At 39.9% G+C, this 20,349-nt stretch overlaps 1 protein-coding gene and 2 long non-coding RNA genes across 5 annotated transcripts in view; 2 read left to right on the forward strand and 1 right to left on the reverse strand.

Annotated features, from left to right (window-relative positions):
* Positions 1-7,214, reverse strand: part of LOC114486312 (uncharacterized) — an 88,275-nt gene extending 81,061 nt beyond the window's left edge. For both annotated transcript variants that reach the window (XR_003679863.1, XR_003679861.1), the window contains exon 1: positions 7,046-7,214. This is a non-coding gene — a long non-coding RNA (uncharacterized lncRNA). The remainder of the gene's footprint in view (positions 1-7,045) is intronic.
* On the forward strand, positions 6,515-9,196 carry CYCS (cytochrome c, somatic). Of its 2 annotated transcripts, none has more exons than XM_028489967.2 (3): positions 6,515-6,700; positions 8,716-8,892; positions 9,006-9,196. In XM_028489967.2, exons 2-3 carry the CDS (start codon positions 8,724-8,726, stop codon positions 9,152-9,154), a joined length of 318 nt encoding a protein of 105 aa, XP_028345768.1. In that variant the 5' UTR covers positions 6,515-6,700; positions 8,716-8,723; the 3' UTR covers positions 9,155-9,196. The 2 variants fall into 2 exon arrangements, with proteins under 2 accessions (XP_028345768.1, XP_023986317.1); XM_024130549.3 differs by lacking the exon at positions 6,515-6,700 and adding an exon at positions 7,261-7,359.
* Positions 9,197-9,357: 161 nt separating this feature from the next.
* The window catches only part of LOC102986359 (uncharacterized), a 28,594-nt gene continuing 17,602 nt past the window's right edge, over positions 9,358-20,349 (forward strand). The window contains exon 1 of the long non-coding RNA XR_447916.4: positions 9,358-10,093. This is a non-coding gene — a long non-coding RNA (uncharacterized lncRNA). The remainder of the gene's footprint in view (positions 10,094-20,349) is intronic.

Below are 20,349 nucleotides of genomic sequence, written 5' to 3' on the forward strand. Positions count from 1 at the left end.
TAATCTCGGGACTTCCCTGGTGGTGCAGTGGTTAAGAATCCACCTGCCAATACAGGGGACATGGGTTTGAGCCCTGGTCCAGGAAGATCCCACATGCCACGGAGCAACTAAGCCCGTGTGTCACAACTACTGAGCCTGCGCTCTAGGGCCCGCAAGCCACAACTACTGAGCCCACATGCCACAACTACTGAAGCCCGCGCACTTAGAGCTTGTCCTCCGAAACAAGAGAAGCCACCGCAATGAGAAACCCGTGCACCACAACAAAGAGTAGCCCCCGCTCACTGCACTAGAGAAAGCCCACGCACAGCAACAAAGACCCAACGCAGCCAATAAATAAATAAATAAATTTATTAAAATAAATAAACAAATAAATAAAATAAATAAATAAAATAAATAAAATACGATCATGTATTTTTAAAAAATGAGTTAATCTCTAACTTCATCTCTGATCTCTCAATCTGGAATCATTCTCCTTTTGTCTAAAGAACACCTTTCAGAATTTCCTTCAGTGTGGATATGCTGGTAGCAAGCTCAGTTTTTGTTTGAAATGTCTTTTTCTTTCATTCTTAAGAGATATGTTTGCCAGATAAAGAATTTAACTTGACAGTTATTTTCTTTCAGTACGTTGAAGCTATCCATATACTGTCTTCTGGCTTCTGTTGTTGCTGTAGAAAACTTAACTGTCTAAAAGGTTTTTGAATGTGTTTTTCTCATTTGGCTTTAAGTTATTATCTTTGGTTTTTTACAGATTTGGGAATCACAGGGTTTCTTGAATCTCTGGACTTATATCTTTCAAATATTGCTTCTACCCCATTCTCTCTTCTCTCCTTCTGGGACCCCACAAAAAGTACATTATACATTATCACTGTATCCTCTTAAAATTTTTTTTTCGTATTATTGTTTTAATCTTGTATTCTCTTTTGTTTTTTATCAGTTCCAAAATTTCTATTTGATTCTTTTTCACACTTGTTATGTCATATTTTTTGAAAATATACTTTCCAGTTCCCTTCTAAAATTTTCAAGCCTGGCTTTTATCTCTAGAACATAATAAACAAATGTTTTATAGTCTGTCTGATAATTCCAAAATCTGGAGTCCTTGCTTCTGCTGGTTCTCACTCATATTGTGTATCTAGTTATCTTTCTTTCTTTGCTGAGCACTTTATCTTAAAACTTTATTGTAGAAGTAATTTGAGATCTAGTCTGATTTTATCTTCTTCCAGAGAGAGTTTTCATTTGGTTTTGCCAGGTGGCTGAAGGCAACAGAATTCCTTATTCCATATTCAAAATTTTAGGTTTCCCTTGGCCAACCAGAAAAGAAGTCAGGCTACAGACCTCGTAAGAACTGTTTTCCTTCCAGTTCACCCTCACACCCAGGGTGTAGCCCTTTGAAATGCTGACCTAATGCAAGAGTTGTTTACCAGGTACCAGGTTCCACAACCTCTGCAAGAGCTGAATTGATATTATAGAGATATAGGTAGATATCTAGATATCTATAGATAAATAAGCATGTGGCTATTATCACCCAGTGTGCCCAGTGATCTCTGCATCATAGTATTTATACACTTGGGAAGGCCCCTCCTGCATTGTACCAGTGTTAGTCTCTGTGACCAATGGTAGAAGTGATGGTATATCATAAGATTATAAAAGGTTATAAAAGACTGGCCTCTGTCTTGGGTTCTCTATCTCTCAGTCTGGGGGAAGCAAGCTTCTAGAGTGTAAGCAGTCCCATCCAGAGGCCTTCAGCCAAGAGCCGACAAGGAACTGAAGCCTGACAACCATACAAATGAGCTTGGAATTGGATTCTCCAGTCCTATTTGAGCTCTGTCCAACAGTTTGTGACTACAAACTCCTGAGACCCTGAGCCAGAATCAGAACACAGCTGAAATGCTTCCAGATTCCTGACCCACAGAAATTGTAAGATGATAAATATGTTTGTGTTTTAAGCTGATGAGTTTTAGGGTGACTTGTTATGCAGTAGATAACTAAAACACCCAGCTTTTCAAATTGTCTTCAGCAAAGAGTTCGTCCGCATTAACTACTCTGTTGTTCCTGGAAGCAGAACTTTTGACATTCTGTGTATTTTTCTCCTTCCCTAACATCTTCAGGATTGGGTAAATTTTTAAATTCCATTTTACTTTTAAGTGTTTCAGAAGTTATACACTCTATTCCTATCCATTTGGTGGTTATGCTTAAAGTTTTAACAGGACTACTTCAAGAACAATATACAGAACTTAAAACTAAACTCTGATCATACTCTCCCATCTTAAATGTTATAGTGAATATTTTAACTACTTTGGCTTTTACTTTCCAAATTAGACATTTTTATTTTTTACACAGTTAATGTTTTCATTAGATTTATCCATGTATTTACTTTTTTCACCCTTCCTTCTTGAATTTCAGGCTTCCTTTGGGATAATTTTCTACCTTTTTTAAAGTATATTCTTTAGAGGTTTTTCTAGTAAGAATCTGTTGGTGATAAACTCTCACTTTGCTTTTCTGTAAATATTTTTTGCCTTCATTCTTGAATAAAAGTTTAGCTAGATACATAATTCTGGCTTTACACCTATTTTTTCAATCAGTTGAGATGTTAAGGACTTCTATTTTTTACTCTACTGCTTTACTTTACTGTTCAGCTACTCTACTGACTTCTGGTTTTCATTGTTGCTATTGAGAAACCTGTTATACATCTATTTGCGATTTTTTAAGTAGATAATATTTTACATCTGATTTTTTTTAAATTTAATTTTTTGGCCACACCGCATGTGGGATCTTAATTCCCTGACCAGGGATCAAACCTGTGTCCCCTGCCGTGGAAGCACAGAGTCTTAACCACTGGACCTCCAGGGAAGTCTCTATACCTGATTATTTTAAACACTTCTCTTTGTCTTGAGGGTTCTGATGTTCCACCAACATGTGTCTTAATGTTGATTTTGTTTATCCTGCTTGCATTCATGTGCTTCCTGAATCTGAGACTCATGTCTTAAAACAGTTTTGGAAAATTCTCAGACACTATATTGTCAAACATAGGCCTCTCCCCAATTTTCTCCATTTTATTTTTCTGGAACTCTAAATAGACCTCCTTGTTTTATCTTTCCTATGTCTTAACTTCTCTAATTTCTCTTTTCTATAGTCAACCATCTGTTTTCTATATTACCTTTAGTAATTTCTTTATATCTACCTTCCAGTTCATTATTTCTTTCATTTGTGTCTTTTTTTAAACTGTTTTTAAAATATGCTTTGTGGCCCATTCTTTTGAGTTTTTAATGTGGGATGGCTGGCCATATTTATTTATTTTATATTTTTAAAAAACCAATTAATCTATAATCCAATCACTCAAATATTATCAAAAACCTCTATCTACCTATATGCTCCTCCTCATTCTATTCCCTGGCCTGCCCTCTCAGAATTACAGTATGTATTTGTGTTTATCATTTCCTTTAGTTGTAGCTATGGCTTAGATTTGCTTGTCCTTGAATTTTCTATAAAGCTTATCATACTATATTGTTTATTTCAATGATTATAACTTTCATTTATCGAAATTATCTTTGGCTCTTTTTAAAATCAGCCACATTATTTTTGATAGTCCCTTGTTTGTTGCACGTTTTTGTTTCCTTCTTTTGTTTATCTAAATGTTTTCAATGTCATTTCATTGTAAAGATAAATAAAAATTATTTTTTCTGTTTATAAAGGAAAAAGAAACCATTTCCACTCTCTCCCTCCTTCTAAGAGTGTTTCCTAGGAAAATCTAAAGAGCCTAAATTCTCACTCTAACCTTTTGGAATGTAAATAAGTTTCTCTGAAGGCCTGGGCTTCAACTGTTTTGAAATGTAAACACCTAGGAAGATACAGCTTCACCTTGGGAGCTTAATGTAGGTGTAACCATTTGTTTCTCAGGAAGATAAAAGTTTTATTTTTCTTTTGGATGAGGACAACTAATTAAATGGCTACCACAAATCCCAAGTGAACTTAGGGTGAAGGAATGTGAAAAAATAAAAACTTAACTAAGAAGGATCTGGCCACAAACTGTGATGTCAAATCCTCCTATGGAAAACAAGTTACTATTAATCCAAATAAGTGATACTCGTGCTGCCAAATGGAAAATAGGGTACTACTGATCCCAAAGCCTCATGTTATAAGCTAGCTCAAAAACAGCGTGAGAGAAAAGCATTATAATTAGCTTAGCTGTATAAATTGTGTGAGGTCTTATTCTGATTTGGTAGTTTCTTGTGGATTACCTATAATACAGCTATTTTATAATGTGCTTATTCAACAATAAATGTGTTTGCTTTCTTTCCACAGTGATGTGACGAGGTCTCTCTTTGTTGGTAAGGTTTTTACTTCCCCAACGATATCTAATAATTCCAACACCTATGGACTGTAATTTTTCTCATTGTTGTTTCTCATCATCATCATCTCATGCTTGGCATTTCTTAAGAGTGTGGGAATTCAAGGGGCCTGGGTTGAGACATTCCTCTGGAAATTGGAGTTTGTTTTTGCCAGACCCCAGAATACACTGCCCATACACAACTACTTTGCTCATTTTTCTGCTAGAGGTTCCTCAGACCATGCAGGTAAAATAAAATCAAACCCTAAACCTGCATGAGGGCAGACCTGTGGTTATGAATTATCAGGGGATACTTTTTCCTCCCACCCAGTACCTAAGGCCAAGCCAGACAAGACTAACTTGGTTCTTCCCTTTGCCAGTAAGCAGACTCTATTTTATCCTTTAGATTCAAGTGTTCCAGGGTTATGCAGGGGCCTCAGCCAACCATCCCCCCCCTCCCCCACTCCTCCCTTGTATAAGCTTTACTTCTATTCCACAGAGCTGCTCTTAAAGCCTAAGGCTCTTTCACTTCAGCAAACGTCCATAAGGTGGCTCTAGAAATCAGCTTGTGCTTATCACAGTTTTCAGTTCTTATTCCCTGCCTCACCCCTGCCCCCAACCAGATTTCCCTCACTTTCTTGCAACCTCATTATATTTTGATTTGAGGGGGTGGTATTTTACTAGATTTTTTTCATCATGAAGGTTTTTAAAAATATGTCACCCATTGTGTTGCTGGAAGGAGAAATCTAAGGCATTTGTTTTATAATGGTTATACCTCTTACCAGCCACTACTCTAGCAGAAGATGGAGGTAGAGAGAACAGATATATGAACATGAAACAGAGCAACTTGCAGAATATTACTGTTCTCCTCAACTAATTCTCTCAGGTATCTTGAATACACTGTAAGCACTATGACTCTCTTTAGAACCTGAATACACGGATATTAAGCACAAATTTTATGGTATCTGCTTTACTACAGGAATGTGCCAAGTGTTCATTTTTGCTCTTGTTCTCTTTCTCCTCATTTTCCCATTACTTTCAATAACAAGACTCTTAATCCACAACTTCCTTAGTTAAAAGTATTAAGAACTTCTGGTTTTCTACTCTCCCCCTCATAGGAATAAACTTGAAATGTCAATCAATTCACTAGGCCAGTTGATTTATTGCTACTTCTACATGACCTGCAGTACCAGCACTATGCTGTTACTCCCCAGCAGTCAGTTGAACAAAGACTAGTAACTTCTGATACCACAAACACAGAAGATTTTAATAGGACAATTATTTAAGGACCAAGTACTCCTTGAAGGGATATGTGCGGCAATATCAGGACTTGGCTTCAGAAGTATAGGCTGAATTTGCAAAGTGTTGCTAAGCTTGGTCTTTCAAAAACTTGGGTACCTAGCCAAATGAGCCTACTTCAGTAGTACATTTAAACACTATCTTGGTCCCCTCCAAAAGGCACAAAATGTCTTGAATAGTCAAGTTGTGATTTCTGCTCTGTTTTATAGCACACTTCTGTGGCAGCAGTGTGTGAGATTAGAGAGAGGGAAATGGGAAATAGGGACACAGTTAGAAAACAATAAAAAATAATCTACTCATAGGGAAATAAATGGTCTGGAGCAAAAATTATAGGAACTGTGGTTTAAGAGGGATCTGAGGCAATCTAGGTTAACCTCCTGGTATCTATTGCTTAATCTGGAGGCGAGAGGAAGATGGTAGAATGTTAGCTCCACCAGAGAAGAATACCCCACTGATTTACTCCACGTTTCTAGACAGTGCCTGGCACATAATATGCATTCAATAAACACTTGACTGAATGAATACGGCAGCGTTAGACAGAATATGGGAAAGGAGGAAAAATGCATTCGAACTCGGGGGCTTGAGGGAGAAGGGAGTCGAGAAATTTCCCACTGACAAAACGGAGCATGTCAGGAAGGGGAGCTAGTTCTGGAGGAAAAGTATGATTACTGGAAGTTGTAGTGATCAAAACTGCATTTCTAATATTAGAATTAGAATTTCTAATATTAGTTACCCAACCAGGGGTTATTTATCTAAAGGCCAACCACATTAGCTTACTTGAACATGACCTTCGCCTAGGTTAGCTGGGATGCAAATTCTCTCTAGATTTCCAAGAATTCTCTAACCACGTTAAAAATGTTTCTTCCTGCAGGCTGTTCGCACACACTCCTCGCTCTTTTTGCACACAAACGCGAGAATCGGGTGTTGGCAGAAAAGAAGCCTGCAGCTGAAGGACCAGAGCTATAATCCAGTCTCTGCCTCAACTGCCACACCTGCCCCAGTCTTCTGGGCTCCATCAAGGGGAGATTTGGAAGAAGATGACTTAAAGTCACAGGGTGGAAGCAAAACAAGAACAAGGTCAGGAGCTCGTGTCCAACTCTTTAACTCCTGGTTTCGGGTTATTTTTTTGGGGTGCAGCTGGCGCCAGCCGCGGAAATACGACCGAGTTTGGGTAAAGATTGCCAGGTGAAGGGATGATAGCCAGGAGACCTCTAGGTTTGTCAAAGATGACCGTCTCCCTCTAAGCAGGCAAAACGTGCGGCTCAAACACCATTACGTCAACCAGCAGGAGACCCGTTACCTTACAGGTTAATGCCCTCGATCCACCCCTCGACTCCGCTCCACCCTCCCCGTCGGCACGCGCATGCACCCTAAGGCCCGAGGTTGATGTCAGCCCCTCCCGGCAAAACCTCCGTGTCGTACCTCTAAGGGCCTGTCGTAACTGCCGGGAGGGAAAGACCGGGAGAGGAAGGGCATTCACGCTGTTCCCTTCAGAGTACTAGCCGGCATGCGCGCGCGCAGGGTCCTAACTCAGCCCCGGAGACCCGAGCCAATGGGGCGCGGCAACGTCACTACGTATCAGTTCGCCGGGCCGCACGTAAGGAGGGCAGAGGGCGGAGCCAGTTTGGTTGCATTATCACCCTTACATAGGCGCGGACCGGCGTGTCCTTGGGATTAGAGAGCGGGACGTTCTGCTTGCGAGTGGGAGCGGCTTAGTCGTACACGGAGAAAGAACGGTGGGCGCGGGGCGCGGAGGCCACGGCGGGCGAGAAACCGAGCCATGAGGGCGCGCGCCTGCGTGGGGGGCACGCGGGTGGACTGAGGCCCGTGAGCGGGGGCCGGGTGGGGGACAGGAAGTGGGGGCCCCGGACTGCGCCCAGCCCGGCGGGCTACGGCGTGAGGTGGGGCGGGACCCTAACTAGGTCGTGGCGTGGTCTCGGTCAAGGTCCTGAAAGTTCGGAGGCGGCTTGTTCGCGGTTCCTTCCGAGACGCGGGCCTTCCGTTGTCGGGACTGCGGGGCTATGGCAATGATAGACAAGATTTCTTCCGGAGTGAGGGCGGGAGTCGGGGGACGGCGCGCAGCGCTTCACGTCCTCTTTCCAAGAGAGCAAAAGCTGCTGCTCTTCCAATCAGTCATTACTTTTCCTGGCTACCTGTCGCTTCCCCCCTTAACCTGCTCAGGCACCTCGGAGAGGTAGGTTTCATCACAGTCTCCTTGAAACCGGCTTGGATGGATGACCTCGTGGTCTTCCCCTGGGATCCCAGAGCTGGAGAATGGGCGTTCCCGGGGAAACCTCAAAAGCCTGCTGCTGGCCTCCCACCCACAGCAGGGCAATTTAGAGGGACCTGAGCAGGCTGAATCAACCATTATCTCCCTTTTTGTAAAAATGTATTTTGCCTTATCTTCAGAGAGAGGTTGCTTTAAATTGTAGTATGAATAATTAGACCGCCTTAAAAGTTGGAATTTTGGTGGTTTGGGTTTAATATATTCACAGTTCAGCTTATTCAGATTTGTGACTTTATGACCTTGATGTCATCTTTTGAAATGGTTTTGAAGTAGGTTTCAAATTTGCTTTCATCACTTATGTCAACTGGAAAAAAATGCACAATGTAAGAGTTGTAAGTTCTGTTTGGGACAAAATGAGGACTAGAGACTGGGAGACAGCATTTCTTTTTTTTTTTTCTCGGCCCCAGCATGCGCTTGTGGGATCCTGGTTACCCAACTAGGGGTTATTTATCTAAAGGCCTGTTTTGCTAGTTTTTCCCAGACCACAGAGTGCGTTATTCCTGATCTCTACCCTGAACTCTTCAGGATGTGTTGAAGGTCAGCAGCTGCAGTGGCTTGTGCCTTAATGCTTGTAGAGGCAGATGTCAAGTGCCAATTTTTAGTTGACACACAGAGACGTGTTTTTAAGGAAGTTCTTCAAGATAGTGTTTTTTGTATTAAAGAATCTTTTGCAAGTGAACTAAGTAAAACAAAATTCAACCTGGTATATAATGTCATAAGTTTGCAGTGAGTTAGTGGCTGGAGTTGATCATTGGTTTACACTTTTTTTATTGGAGAAAAAATTAATTGAGTCTTTCATTTTTAGATTTAAAAATGGGTGATGTTGAGAAGGGCAAGAAGATTTTTGTTCAGAAGTGTGCCCAGTGCCATACTGTGGAAAAGGGAGGCAAGCACAAGACTGGGCCAAATCTCCATGGTCTGTTTGGGCGAAAGACAGGTCAGGCTGTCGGATTCTCTTACACAGATGCCAACAAGAACAAAGGTAAGAGGGGGGCCATTGTTAACTAACACAAGCACAAGTTGCATGAATGTAACCTTTGGTAAGCACTTTTTCAGGAGTGTGACATACTTAACAATACATCCCTCCTTGTTTAGGCATCACCTGGGGAGAGGAGACGCTGATGGAGTATTTGGAGAATCCCAAGAAGTACATCCCTGGAACAAAAATGATCTTCGCTGGCATTAAGAAGAAGGGAGAAAGGGCAGACTTGATAGCTTATCTCAAAAAAGCTACTAATGAGTAATAGTTGGCCACTGCCTTATTTATTATGAGACAAATGTCTCATGACTTTTTATGTGTACCATATTTAAATTGATCTCATACACTAGAATTCAGGTCATGAATAGCTGATGTAATATTTCTATCCTGATTTAAATAAGATTGGCTTGTGGCTAAATGAATATGGTCAGCTTTTTGAATTTTGATAGTAATTCTGGTTCAGTCTCATAGACCAGCGAGATTCACCTGTGTTTCAAGTTGTGTTCATTCACCTGTTAAGGCAAGGGCTGAAGATACACTGACAATGTCCACTTTATCTTTTTGGTCTTAAATATGCCAATTTAATTAAAATTCTCCATCTAAAATATTGCGTTTTACTTAATGAAGGGCATTTTAGTGTGGTTTATGCATAGCATCAGATAAAGAATATTTAGTACTTCTCACATTTTATAGATGATCTTTAAGATCAGATGCTTTTAAAATTCACTGTGACATGATAGGTTGGGAAACTTGCTTGTGAATTCTTTACAAAGTCAGACGAAGTTATAATTCAGGATTGTCTTTTAAACAGGTATTCAGAAACACAACTGTAGGACTACTGTAGATGTGTGATTGGTAATGATGCTTTTGCCAACTCAGAAGGGTTAAGGTAGAGGAGCTATATCATTAGCACAGATTTGTAAATTATCTGATCATAAGGCTTGAGAATTAAAAACAAAGTCACAGATCATGATTTTTCTAATGTGCTTGATTTAATGACGTACCAAGATGGTTGAAAAATATAATACCTCAAAATACGCAGCATTGTTACTAGTCATAGTACTAGATTGTGTTTACTTGGTCTTCTAGGACAGCCTGCCCTGGAACACTTCAGTAATCCACCCGGTTTCTTTGGCCAGAATGAGCACTGCAGCATTTATGCCAAATGTAGAAAGAAGAATGTGTTTCTGGCCATAGTATTGTGGTATGTACAGTACATGTTTGTAGTATACGTACTAAATTATTTCATACACAGTTTGTGCTGTACATGTTTAGAGTAGTCCCTAGAAATTTTATGGAATGGTGAGCTTGAACTAAGCCATAAAGAATGCTGAGAGAAATTCTTGGTGGGGGAAGTAAGTCTGTGCCGGTGGTGAGAGCCATCTCTTTGTGTGACAGTGAGGAAACCAGGAAGAAGCCTTATCAACAGTGATGGAGATGAGTAGGTAGGCCTGTAAGGCCTGACAAAGCACTTTGTAACTTGTGAATCTTATTGTCAGTCATTGGAGAAATGCGAGAAAGCAGTCAGTCTAGAAATGCGCAGAAACAGTTTGGGGAAGCAAAAGAAAGCCTTCTGTAATTCAGGTGATATCCAGAGACGGTGTAGCAATTAGCTTCTGAGAGAGTTCTGGACCAATATGGGAAGACATGGAGACCAGGGAACTGATTTATTTCTGTGTTTCCCAAGTCAACTAAGGCCTATGCTGGCAGAGCATTGCTGAGTCCCTGCTGCTTTCTAGGCCAGTTGTACTCAATAAGTGCCTCTAGTGATTTATAAGTTCCTATAGTTAATTCAAAAGAGGGCATTCCTAGCTGTAAGGGGTGTGTGCTCTCTTAGAAATAAAGAAACCCAAAAAGCTAGCACTGTATAACCCACATGTCTTCATTCCTAGTGTCTCTTCATAGGTGGCTTGGTGAGTAATATCAAAAGTGAGAGCCAGGTGTATTTAAGAAGTGTTTCTTCCAGGTGCCCCCTATATTCTGGATTTTGTCTAGAATAGCACTATCCAATACCACTTTCTGTGATGACAGACTGAATATGTGCTGTCCAGTTAGCCAGCAACCAGGTGTAGTTATGGAATTTGGGTAGTGTGGCTACAGAACTGAATTTTTAATTTTATTCAACTTTAATGAGTTTAGGTTTGCATAGCCACAGATGGTGAGAGTGTTAACAGCACAGGTCTAGAACTAGAACCATGCGTGGTCTATAACAAAAGTGCTTCCTCTGAACTCTTTGGTACCTAATCTAGGATTCTTAGAAGTACACTAAGTGCCCTTGAACACTGATTCCAATTCCTGTCTCTAAATCTGATATGCTCACCTTTATAATTTTACCATACAGTCTACATATTCCATTCATAAGTTGGCAATTTATTTTAGTTAGGTGCTATTCTCATGGTATGTAGGGATACAGCTTTTTGTCATCCTTTTCCTCAAACTTTTGTTCCGTTTCTTTTTTTATTTTTTTTTAAATTAATATATTTATTTTTGGCTGCTCTGGGTTTTCGTTGCTGTGCACAGGCTTTCTCTAGTTGTGGTGAGCAGGGGCTACTCTTCATTGCGGTGCACGGGCTTCTCATTGCGGTGGGTTCTCTTCTTGCGGAGCACGGGCTTCAGTAGTTGTGGCTCGTGGGCTCTAGAGCTCAGGCTCAGTAGTTGTGGCGCACGGGCTTAGTTGCTCCGTGGCATGTGGGAATCTTCTCAGACCAAGGCTCAAACCCGTGTCCCCTGCATTGGCAGGCAGATTCTTAACCACTGGGCCACCAGGGAAGTCCCTCTTCAGTTTCTTTATAGACATTATATTGTACATTTTCGCTTTAACCCCTAAAGATTGTTGTAAATTGAAAAGGGTGTGATGAAATTCACATGCTGTCTATGAAGAGGCCTTACCAGTGGCTCGCCCTCCCCAGTTGACTAGGCTAAAGCTATTTCATATCAGTCAAGGTCACACAAGAGTAAACCAAAACCAACTTAGCTACAACTTAGCTTCATTTCTAGTGATGAGGTCTTTTGGCGCTTCATATTAGAGTACTTTGAGATACCAAGTAAGATTGCTGAGCACAGAATAAGAGTGGCTATTAAGGTACAGTTCATACAGGCAAGGCTGATGCCTGTATGAACTAAAGTTGGCTATTTTAGTCACTAGAGGTCTCAGTATTGAAACTGGGAGAGATCTTAGAGATTCTTAGAATCCAGCTGCACTGTTACACAGATGAGAGGTGAAATTAACCTTATTTAGGCTCAGGGAACTATGGGAACTAGTACTCAGTTGAGCTGGACCACTAACGGGACCTGGTAGTCCAACCTAGCAAATCACAGAGCAGGGGAACTGAGGCATATGGCAGATACCTGGGTTTGGAGAGGGATAGGGTTAGTAACACCTATTAGTAACTCAGTCCTGAAACACCCCTACAGTGAGCTGTGACGCCTTCCTTTTGAGGGGCTGAGGTATGCTGTGGGCAGGAGGCAAGTAGCCTGGGGTGGGACATAGCCCATACCCTTTCCAGAGTGTTGCTCCCTTCCCACATGTGAGGAGACCACCTACCTAGGAGCTTACTTGAGGGGTTCTGGACCCAAAGTGGCCATAATCAGGTGCTCTTGCTCCAGTGACCTGGTTACAAAGTCCTCACTTAGGGGAGGGGAGCATGCCCTGCCTCCTTTTCCATCCCTCTGGGTTTACCATTTTTCTTGCACTCAACACCTGCCAATAAAGATTGTCTACACTGTAAAATAGATAGCTAATGGGAAGCAGCCGCATAGCACAGGGAGACCAGCTTGGTGCTTTGAGGGATGGGATAGGGAGGGTGGGAGGGAGACGCAAGAGGGGGGATATGGGGATATATGTATACGTATAGCTGATTCACTTTGTTATACCGCAGAAACTAACACAACAATGTAAAGCAATTATACTCCAATAAAGATGTTAAAAAAATTTATACTAAGAAAGATTAAAGAAGTGAAAGAAAACCAAACAGATTGTTTACACTGGAAAAAACTAGCTGAGTGACATAGCTGAAATCACCACCAAGATACTTTGACCACAGTTTGGTCTTAGTCTAACCACGTTTTACCAGACATATTAATGGGCTGCTTCCTTTTTGCTCTTTCTTTATTCATTAGAAATGTGCCTGTGTTCACGTTGGTGCCATTAAATATGTGTCTATAGCTGGAAGTGTCCTTTGAAACACGACCATTGGACTAGTTAATTTTATTTGTGGTGTAACAAAGAATGCTGGGTTTGGGATTGGAAAATACATGTTTAGAGTAGGGGTTAGTAAGCAGCCCATTGTCCCAAAGTTTTTGTAAATAAAACTTTATTGGAACATGGCCACATTTATTCATTTATGTCTTATCTAGGGCTGCTTTTGTGCTACAACATCAGAATTGAGTAGTTGCAACAGAGACTATGGCCCACAAAGCCTAAAATAGTGACTGGTGCTCACAGAAGTTCTCGGCCCCTGGTTTAGAGCTTTGCAGTTACTTTTTTTTCTGCCATCTGGAGAATAGGAATAACCTGTACCTCATAAGATTGAGTGTTGAGTGTTCACTGAGTGTCATCTGAAAGCTCTTAAACTGGTAAGCACTGAAATAATTTGTTTATTTTGTATCCTCATCAAATTTACTGAAAGTCACATAGTGGAAAATTAGGTTAGCAGTTACCTAATTGTCGTGTCTAGCTTTTCTATTCTCAAATGGCTCTGATGACTCTAGGACATTTGACACCCTAGACTGCTCTTATTTTTATTCCCTCCCTCATTTAAATTAATTTCACATACTCATGGAATAAAATACATAGGCATCATAAAACCTTTATACACATATAGCTGTAGCTGTCTGTTAGTAATCCAGATCAGCATGACATTTTACCCAAATTCTAGTCCCATCACTAAATTGCTTTATAGTTATAAGGTATATTCACATTTCATTTCATCCTCACTAACTCATAAGGTATATGGAACAAGAATTGTCCTTGTTTTATAGCTAAGTAAATAGGCTCAGGTTGTTACTGCCAAAGGTCATACAGGTACATTACCTTGGTAGTATCACATGTACTGACACTGCCTTTTCATGGTTACGAAACTTCATATTAAGTGAGTCATCTCTATTAGCCTCTTTTTTTAAAAAATTTATTTAGTTTTGGCTATGTTGGGTCTTCATTTGCTGCTCGCAGGCTTTCTCTAGTTGTGGTGAGCGGGATTACTCTTCATTGCGACAGGCGGGCTTTTCATTGTGGTGGCTTCTCATTGCAGAGCATGGGCTCTAGGCACACAGGCTTCAGTAGTTGTGGCACGTGAGGTCAGTGGTTGTGGCTCGCCGGCTCTAGAGCGTAGGCTCAGTGGTTGTGGCGCACAGGCTTAGTTGCTCCGTGGCATGTGGGATCTTCCCGGACCAGGGCTCGAACCTGTGTCGCCTGCATTGGCAGGCAGATTCTTAGCCACTGCACCACCGGGGAAGTCCCTATTAGCCTCTTTATATAACTGCCACACCTCCTTTTGTTGCTAAAGACAGGGCTTTCTCCAGGCCTGTGCACTAATGCATCCCTCACAAGTGGAGCCTGCATGTTCTTCACACTGTCCACAGCAGAGGCTTTGTGGTCTTGGTATCTTCCAGATCTGCATTCTCCATTTCCACACCTGATCTGGGTACTGTTTGAGAAAATCACACACTTCTATTGATTGCACCCCTGTATACTTATCTTTGAGTCAACTGAATCAGCAGAAACCCTGTGCAATTGGCCTTTTATATATTTATTCTTTCCCTGTTTTCCTCGTGGTTAATTTAGAAGGTCATCATGCTCCTCAACTTTATCTCACTGGTCTCCCCTGCTCTCACAGCAGATGGCCTTGCCTCCCATTTCAGATAGGAATCTACTTCCTGAATACAAGGAAGGTTTTTGTCAAAACCTTTGAACTTCACAGAACTTCTTTCTGTGATGTTCTAGGCATCATAAAACCTTTTGTTCCTACCTTCAACAATGTTGTTCTTAATTCAGATATGATTCAGAATGTTCAATTACATCGAAACGTAGCTCCAGATGTTACGGACGCCCCAGCATGGTCAATCTAACACCCATTCCCAACCCTCCTGTCCTCTGCCTCTCTCTCCCATAGAAAATGAAAGAGATAAATGCTTGCTTTCATTTCAGTGCAGGAACTTGGCATTGGGAGCTACACTCCAACAGAACAAGTTCACTGCCTAAGTTCTGGAAATTATGGCTTTTCTTATTCAGTTTATAAGTTTAATGAAATTCAGGATACCTACCTGAATCAGGCAGGGGTAATACGTCTGGATCAAGAGATGACAAATCTTTCCAGTTTGGGATGATAGGGGAAATCTATAGATTTCTGAGTCACCTGCCTATGGTATGAGTTGGGACATACCATATTGTCTGTAAGACAAGAATTTCTTGTTCTTTTTACTGGTTAATGTTGGAAGAAGACAGCCTAAGGTTCTGATTTCTCTGCTGATGCTGCTTAACAGAAGCTTAGACACATTAGCTCTTCTGTGCCTTAAGTTTCCTCATCTGCAAACTGACCTTAATTATATTAGTCCTTAGGGTTATTGTGATGCATACACAAGTGAAATGTGCTTGGCGTGTTGCCTTGCACTCAGTAAATCCTTAAATGTTAGCTAATTTTGAACTGGTTGGACAGGGCAATTTGTCAAATTAGCAGTTGGGCAGATTGCCTGGAAGGGAGAGGACGCTTACTGGGATGACTTTTTTAACTGAAGTGATTTAGTGGGAGAGAAGTGCCTGGAATTAGAGATTTATATCCATGACTCAGGTCCATAATTCTAATAACTCACTCATTAGGTGATGTCTCATTCTCTATTAGTGACCAGGACCAAGAATCAGTGAAGTACAACCTTCACCAACGCCATTTACTTTGAGAGCTTTTTTGAGACATTTGGTCAAAAGGTTAAATGGGCACCTAATTTTCATAGACTCATCATCTAAATATGTCTAGCTTTTCCAGTAACCTAACAAAGACATAGTTTTTAATACTGTATTTACTAGGATTATGCCAGCCCTAGCCAACTTGTCCTGAACCTTTGAGGGTAATTTCAAGAAAGGAGACATATCAATATGGAAATACATGCAGTAGAGGCAGTTTAGAGTAGGAAATGTTTAGGAGGCTGGCTCCAGCCCACCACTATTCCCTGTCCCAGAAAGATTTATCTGTAGGCTTAATCCAGGTGATAGCAGGGTCCACCTGTAAGCTTCTTACCTCACAATGGTTGCTAACTTGTCTAGAGCAATATTCCGTAGTTATAGGGCTAAAGAATGTTGGTTCTGGAAACCAGCACCTCATATAATTCTTGGATGGGGCATGTGTGATATAAGAATATATCACTATGCTAGTCAAACAAACACTGTATGCTGTGTACGCAGGTTAGAGACTGGGAAGAGATCTATGAGAAAGATTAACTTACGAGCCTCCTGAATCAGACTAGGTTAGGAGACTTAATTTTTTGGTATGCACGTGATAATATTAAGGGGAAAAAAGATATTTAAAGAACCAATGCTTACAAATAAATAACCTAAATTTACATCTAAAGGAACCAGAAAAAGGAGAACAAACAAAACACAAAGTTAGTAGAAGGAAAGAAGTAATAAAGATCAGAGTAGATATATAATGAAATAGAGACAACAGAAAGAGAGGAAGAAAGAAAGAAACTAAGAGTTGGTTCTTTGAAAAGATAAACAAAATTGATAAACCTTTAGCCAGACTCATCCAGTAAAAAAGAGAGAGGGCCCAAGTAAAATCAAGAATGAACGAGAAGCCTCTTTCAACTGACACCACAGAAATATAAAGGGTCATAAGAGATTACCATGAACAACTATACACCAGTAAAATGGACAACTGAGAAGAAATGGATAAATTCCTAGAAATATACAAACCCCCAAGGCCAAGTCAGGAGGAAGTAGAAAATATGAATAGACCAATTTCCAGTAATGAAATTGAATCAGTAATTTAAAAAGAAAAACAAAAAAACTCCTAATGAGCAGAAGTCCAGGACCAGATGGCTTTACAGGTGAATTCTACCAAACACTTAAAGAAGAGTTAATTCATCCTTCTCAAACTATTCTGGAAAATTGAAGAGGAAGAAATGCTTCCAAACTCATTCAATGAGACCAGCATCACCCTGATACCAAAACCAGACAAATCTGTAAAAAAAAAAAAAAAAAAAAAAAAAAAATTACAGGTCAATATCATGGATGAACATAGACGCAAAACTCCTCAACAAAATATTAGCAAACTGAATTCAGCAATACACTAAAAGGATCATATATGATGATCAAGTGGGATTTATTACAGGGATGCGAGGTTGGTTCAATATATGCAAATAAATCAATGGGATACACCACATTAACAAAATGGAGAATAAAAATCACATGATCCTCTCAATAGATGTCAAAATTAAACATCCATTCATGATAAAAACTCATCTAAGTGGGTACAGAGGGAACATCTCAACAAAATAAAGGCCATTTATGACAAACCCACACCTAACATCACAATACTGAAAAGCTAAAAGCCTTTCCTCTAAATTCAGGAACAAGACAAGGATGCCTGCTTTCACCATTTCTATTTAATAATATTGGAAGTTGTAGCCACAACAATCAAATAAGTAAAAAATAAAAGGCATCCAAATTGTAAGGAAAGAAGTAAAACTATTTGCAGATGATGATACTATATCTAGAAAATCCTAAAGATGTCACCTAGAAACTGTTAGAACTAATAAATGAATTAAGTAAAGTTGCAGGATACAAAATTAATATACAGAAATCTGTTGCGTTGCTATACACTAACAACGAACTGGTAGAAGGAAAAAATAAAGTCCTACTTACAGTTGCATCAAAAAGAATAAAATACCTAGGAATAAATCTGACCAAGGAGGTAAAAGACCTGTACTTGGAAAACTGTAAGACATTGATGAAAGAAATTGAAGACAACACAAATATATACTGTGCTCATGGATTGGAAGGATTAATATTGTTAACATGACCATACTACCCAAGGCAATCTAGAGAGTCAATAAAATCCCTATCAAAATACCAGTGGCATTTTTCACAGAACTAGACCAAATTCTAAAATTTGTATGAAAACCTAAAAGACCCCAAGTTGTTTTGTCTTTCTCAAAACAACGTTGAGAAAGAACAAAGCTGGAGGTATCACACTCCCTGATTTCAATATTACAAAGCTACAGTCATTGAAACCGTATGGTCCTGGCACAAAAACAGACCCACTGATCAATGGAACAGAATAGAGAGTCCAGAAATGAACCCATGCTTATATGGGCAATTAATCTATAACAAAGGAGGCAAGAATATGCAATGGGGAAAAGACAGCCTTTTCAATAAGTGGCATTGGGAAAATTGGATAACTACATGTAAAAGAACCAAATTGGATTACTTTCTCACACTATACACAAGAATAAACTCAAAATGGATTAAAGACTTAAATGTAAGACCTGAAACCATAAAACTCCTAGAAGAAAACCTAAGCAGTATGCTCTTTGACATCAGTCTTAACAATATTCTTTTGGAAATGTCTCCTAAGGCAAAGGCAACAAAAACAAAAGTAAGCAAGTGGGACAACATCAAACTAAAAAGCTTTTGCACAGCAAAGGAGACTGTTAACAAAACAAAAAGGTTACCTACTGAATGGGAGAAGGTATTTGCAAAGGATATATCTGATAAGATGTTAATATCCAAAATATACAAATAACTTATACAACTCAACATAAAAAAAAAACCCCAAAAACCCAACTTGATTGAAAAATGGGCAAAGGACTTGAATAAGCATGTTTCCAAAGAAGACTTACAGATGGGCAACAGGTGCATAAAAAGATGCTCAACATCACTAATCATCACATAAATGCAAATCAAAACCACAATGAGATAACACCTCACACCTGTCAGAATGGCTATTATCAAAAAGACAAGAAATAGCAAGTGTTGGGGAAGGATGTGGAGGAAAGGGAACGTGCATGTTGTTAGTGGGAGTGTAAGTTGGTGCAGCCACTATGAAAAACAGTATGGAGTTTCCTCAAAAAATTATAAAATGGAACTACCATATGACCCAGCAATTCCACTTCTGGATATTTTTCTGAAGAAAACAGAAATGCTAATTTGAAAAAATATATGCACCCCTATATTCACTGAAGCATTATTTACAATAGCCAACATATGGAAGCACCCTAAGTGTCCATAAGTAGATGAATGGATAGAGAAGATGTGCTGTAGCTACACAATGGACTATTACTCAGCCATAAAAAAGTGAAATCTTGCTATTTGTGACAACATGAATAGGCCTAGAGGGTATTATGCTAAATGAAATGTCAGAGAAAGACACATACCATATGATTTGACTTATATGTGAAGTCTAAAAAACAAAACAAACGGACAAACATAGCAAAACAGAAGCAGATCATAAATACAGAGAACAAACAGGTGGTTGTCAGAAGTGGGGTGGGGAATGAGTGAAATAAGTGAGGGAGATTAAGAGGTACAGACTTCCAATTACAAAATAAATGAGCCACAGGGATGAAATGAACAGCATGGGGATATAGTCAGTATAATGTAATATCTTTGTATGGTGGCAGATGGTAACTAGACTTTTCATGGTGATCATTTAGTAATGTATAGAAATAATCAAATCACTATGTTGTGCACCTGGAACTAACACAGTGTTGTAGGTCAATTATACTTCAAAAAAATTAGAAAAATCTGCATAAAGTAAGATTTAATAATTACTAATAGATTTTGCTGTCCATACTCCTCTTTTCCTTATCCCCACAGAGAGATGATGAGCTAACTGCTTTTTCAATGGGAGTGGGACTATGGAGACTCTATTAAGGATAAGTAGTGGAATGTTAGAGAAAAACAACACCAAAAGCTGTTTCTTAACTCCAGAATATGGAATAAAAATATTTTGCTTTCAAAAAAAAGAAGAATCAATGCTTAGTGGGAAAAGACAGGAAGGGCCCACCGTTGTCACCACTTCTCAACCTACTATCTCTCAAGATAGGTAATGAAAAAGGGCCTTCTGTATCATAAATCAAGGTCTTGAGTACTCTTTTTTTAGCATAATAAAACAAAATGTAGGCTGTAATATATGCCAGATTCTTTTTGTAGCTATCATGCCTGAAGATTTTGATAGCTTTCTTCTATTTTCCACCCTAAAGTTAATCAAGCAGGTCACAACTAAGCCCTATATTAGTAAATATGAAAAATTCAGGAAAGGTATGTGATTTTTTAAAAAAAATTATTTATTTTATTTTTGGCTACATTAAGTCGTCGTTGCCGCACACGGGCTTTCTCTAGTTGTGGCGAGTGGGGGCTACTCTTTGGCGGTGCGCGGGCTTCTCATTGCAGTGGCTTCTCTTGTTGCAGAGCACAGGCTCTGGGCACGCGGGCTCAGCAGTTGTGGCTCGCAGGATCTAGAGCGCAGG

Source organism: Physeter macrocephalus, chromosome 5, assembly GCF_002837175.3.
Source record: "Physeter macrocephalus isolate SW-GA chromosome 5, ASM283717v5, whole genome shotgun sequence".
In the NCBI taxonomy this organism is placed as follows: domain Eukaryota; kingdom Metazoa; phylum Chordata; class Mammalia; order Artiodactyla; family Physeteridae; genus Physeter; species Physeter macrocephalus.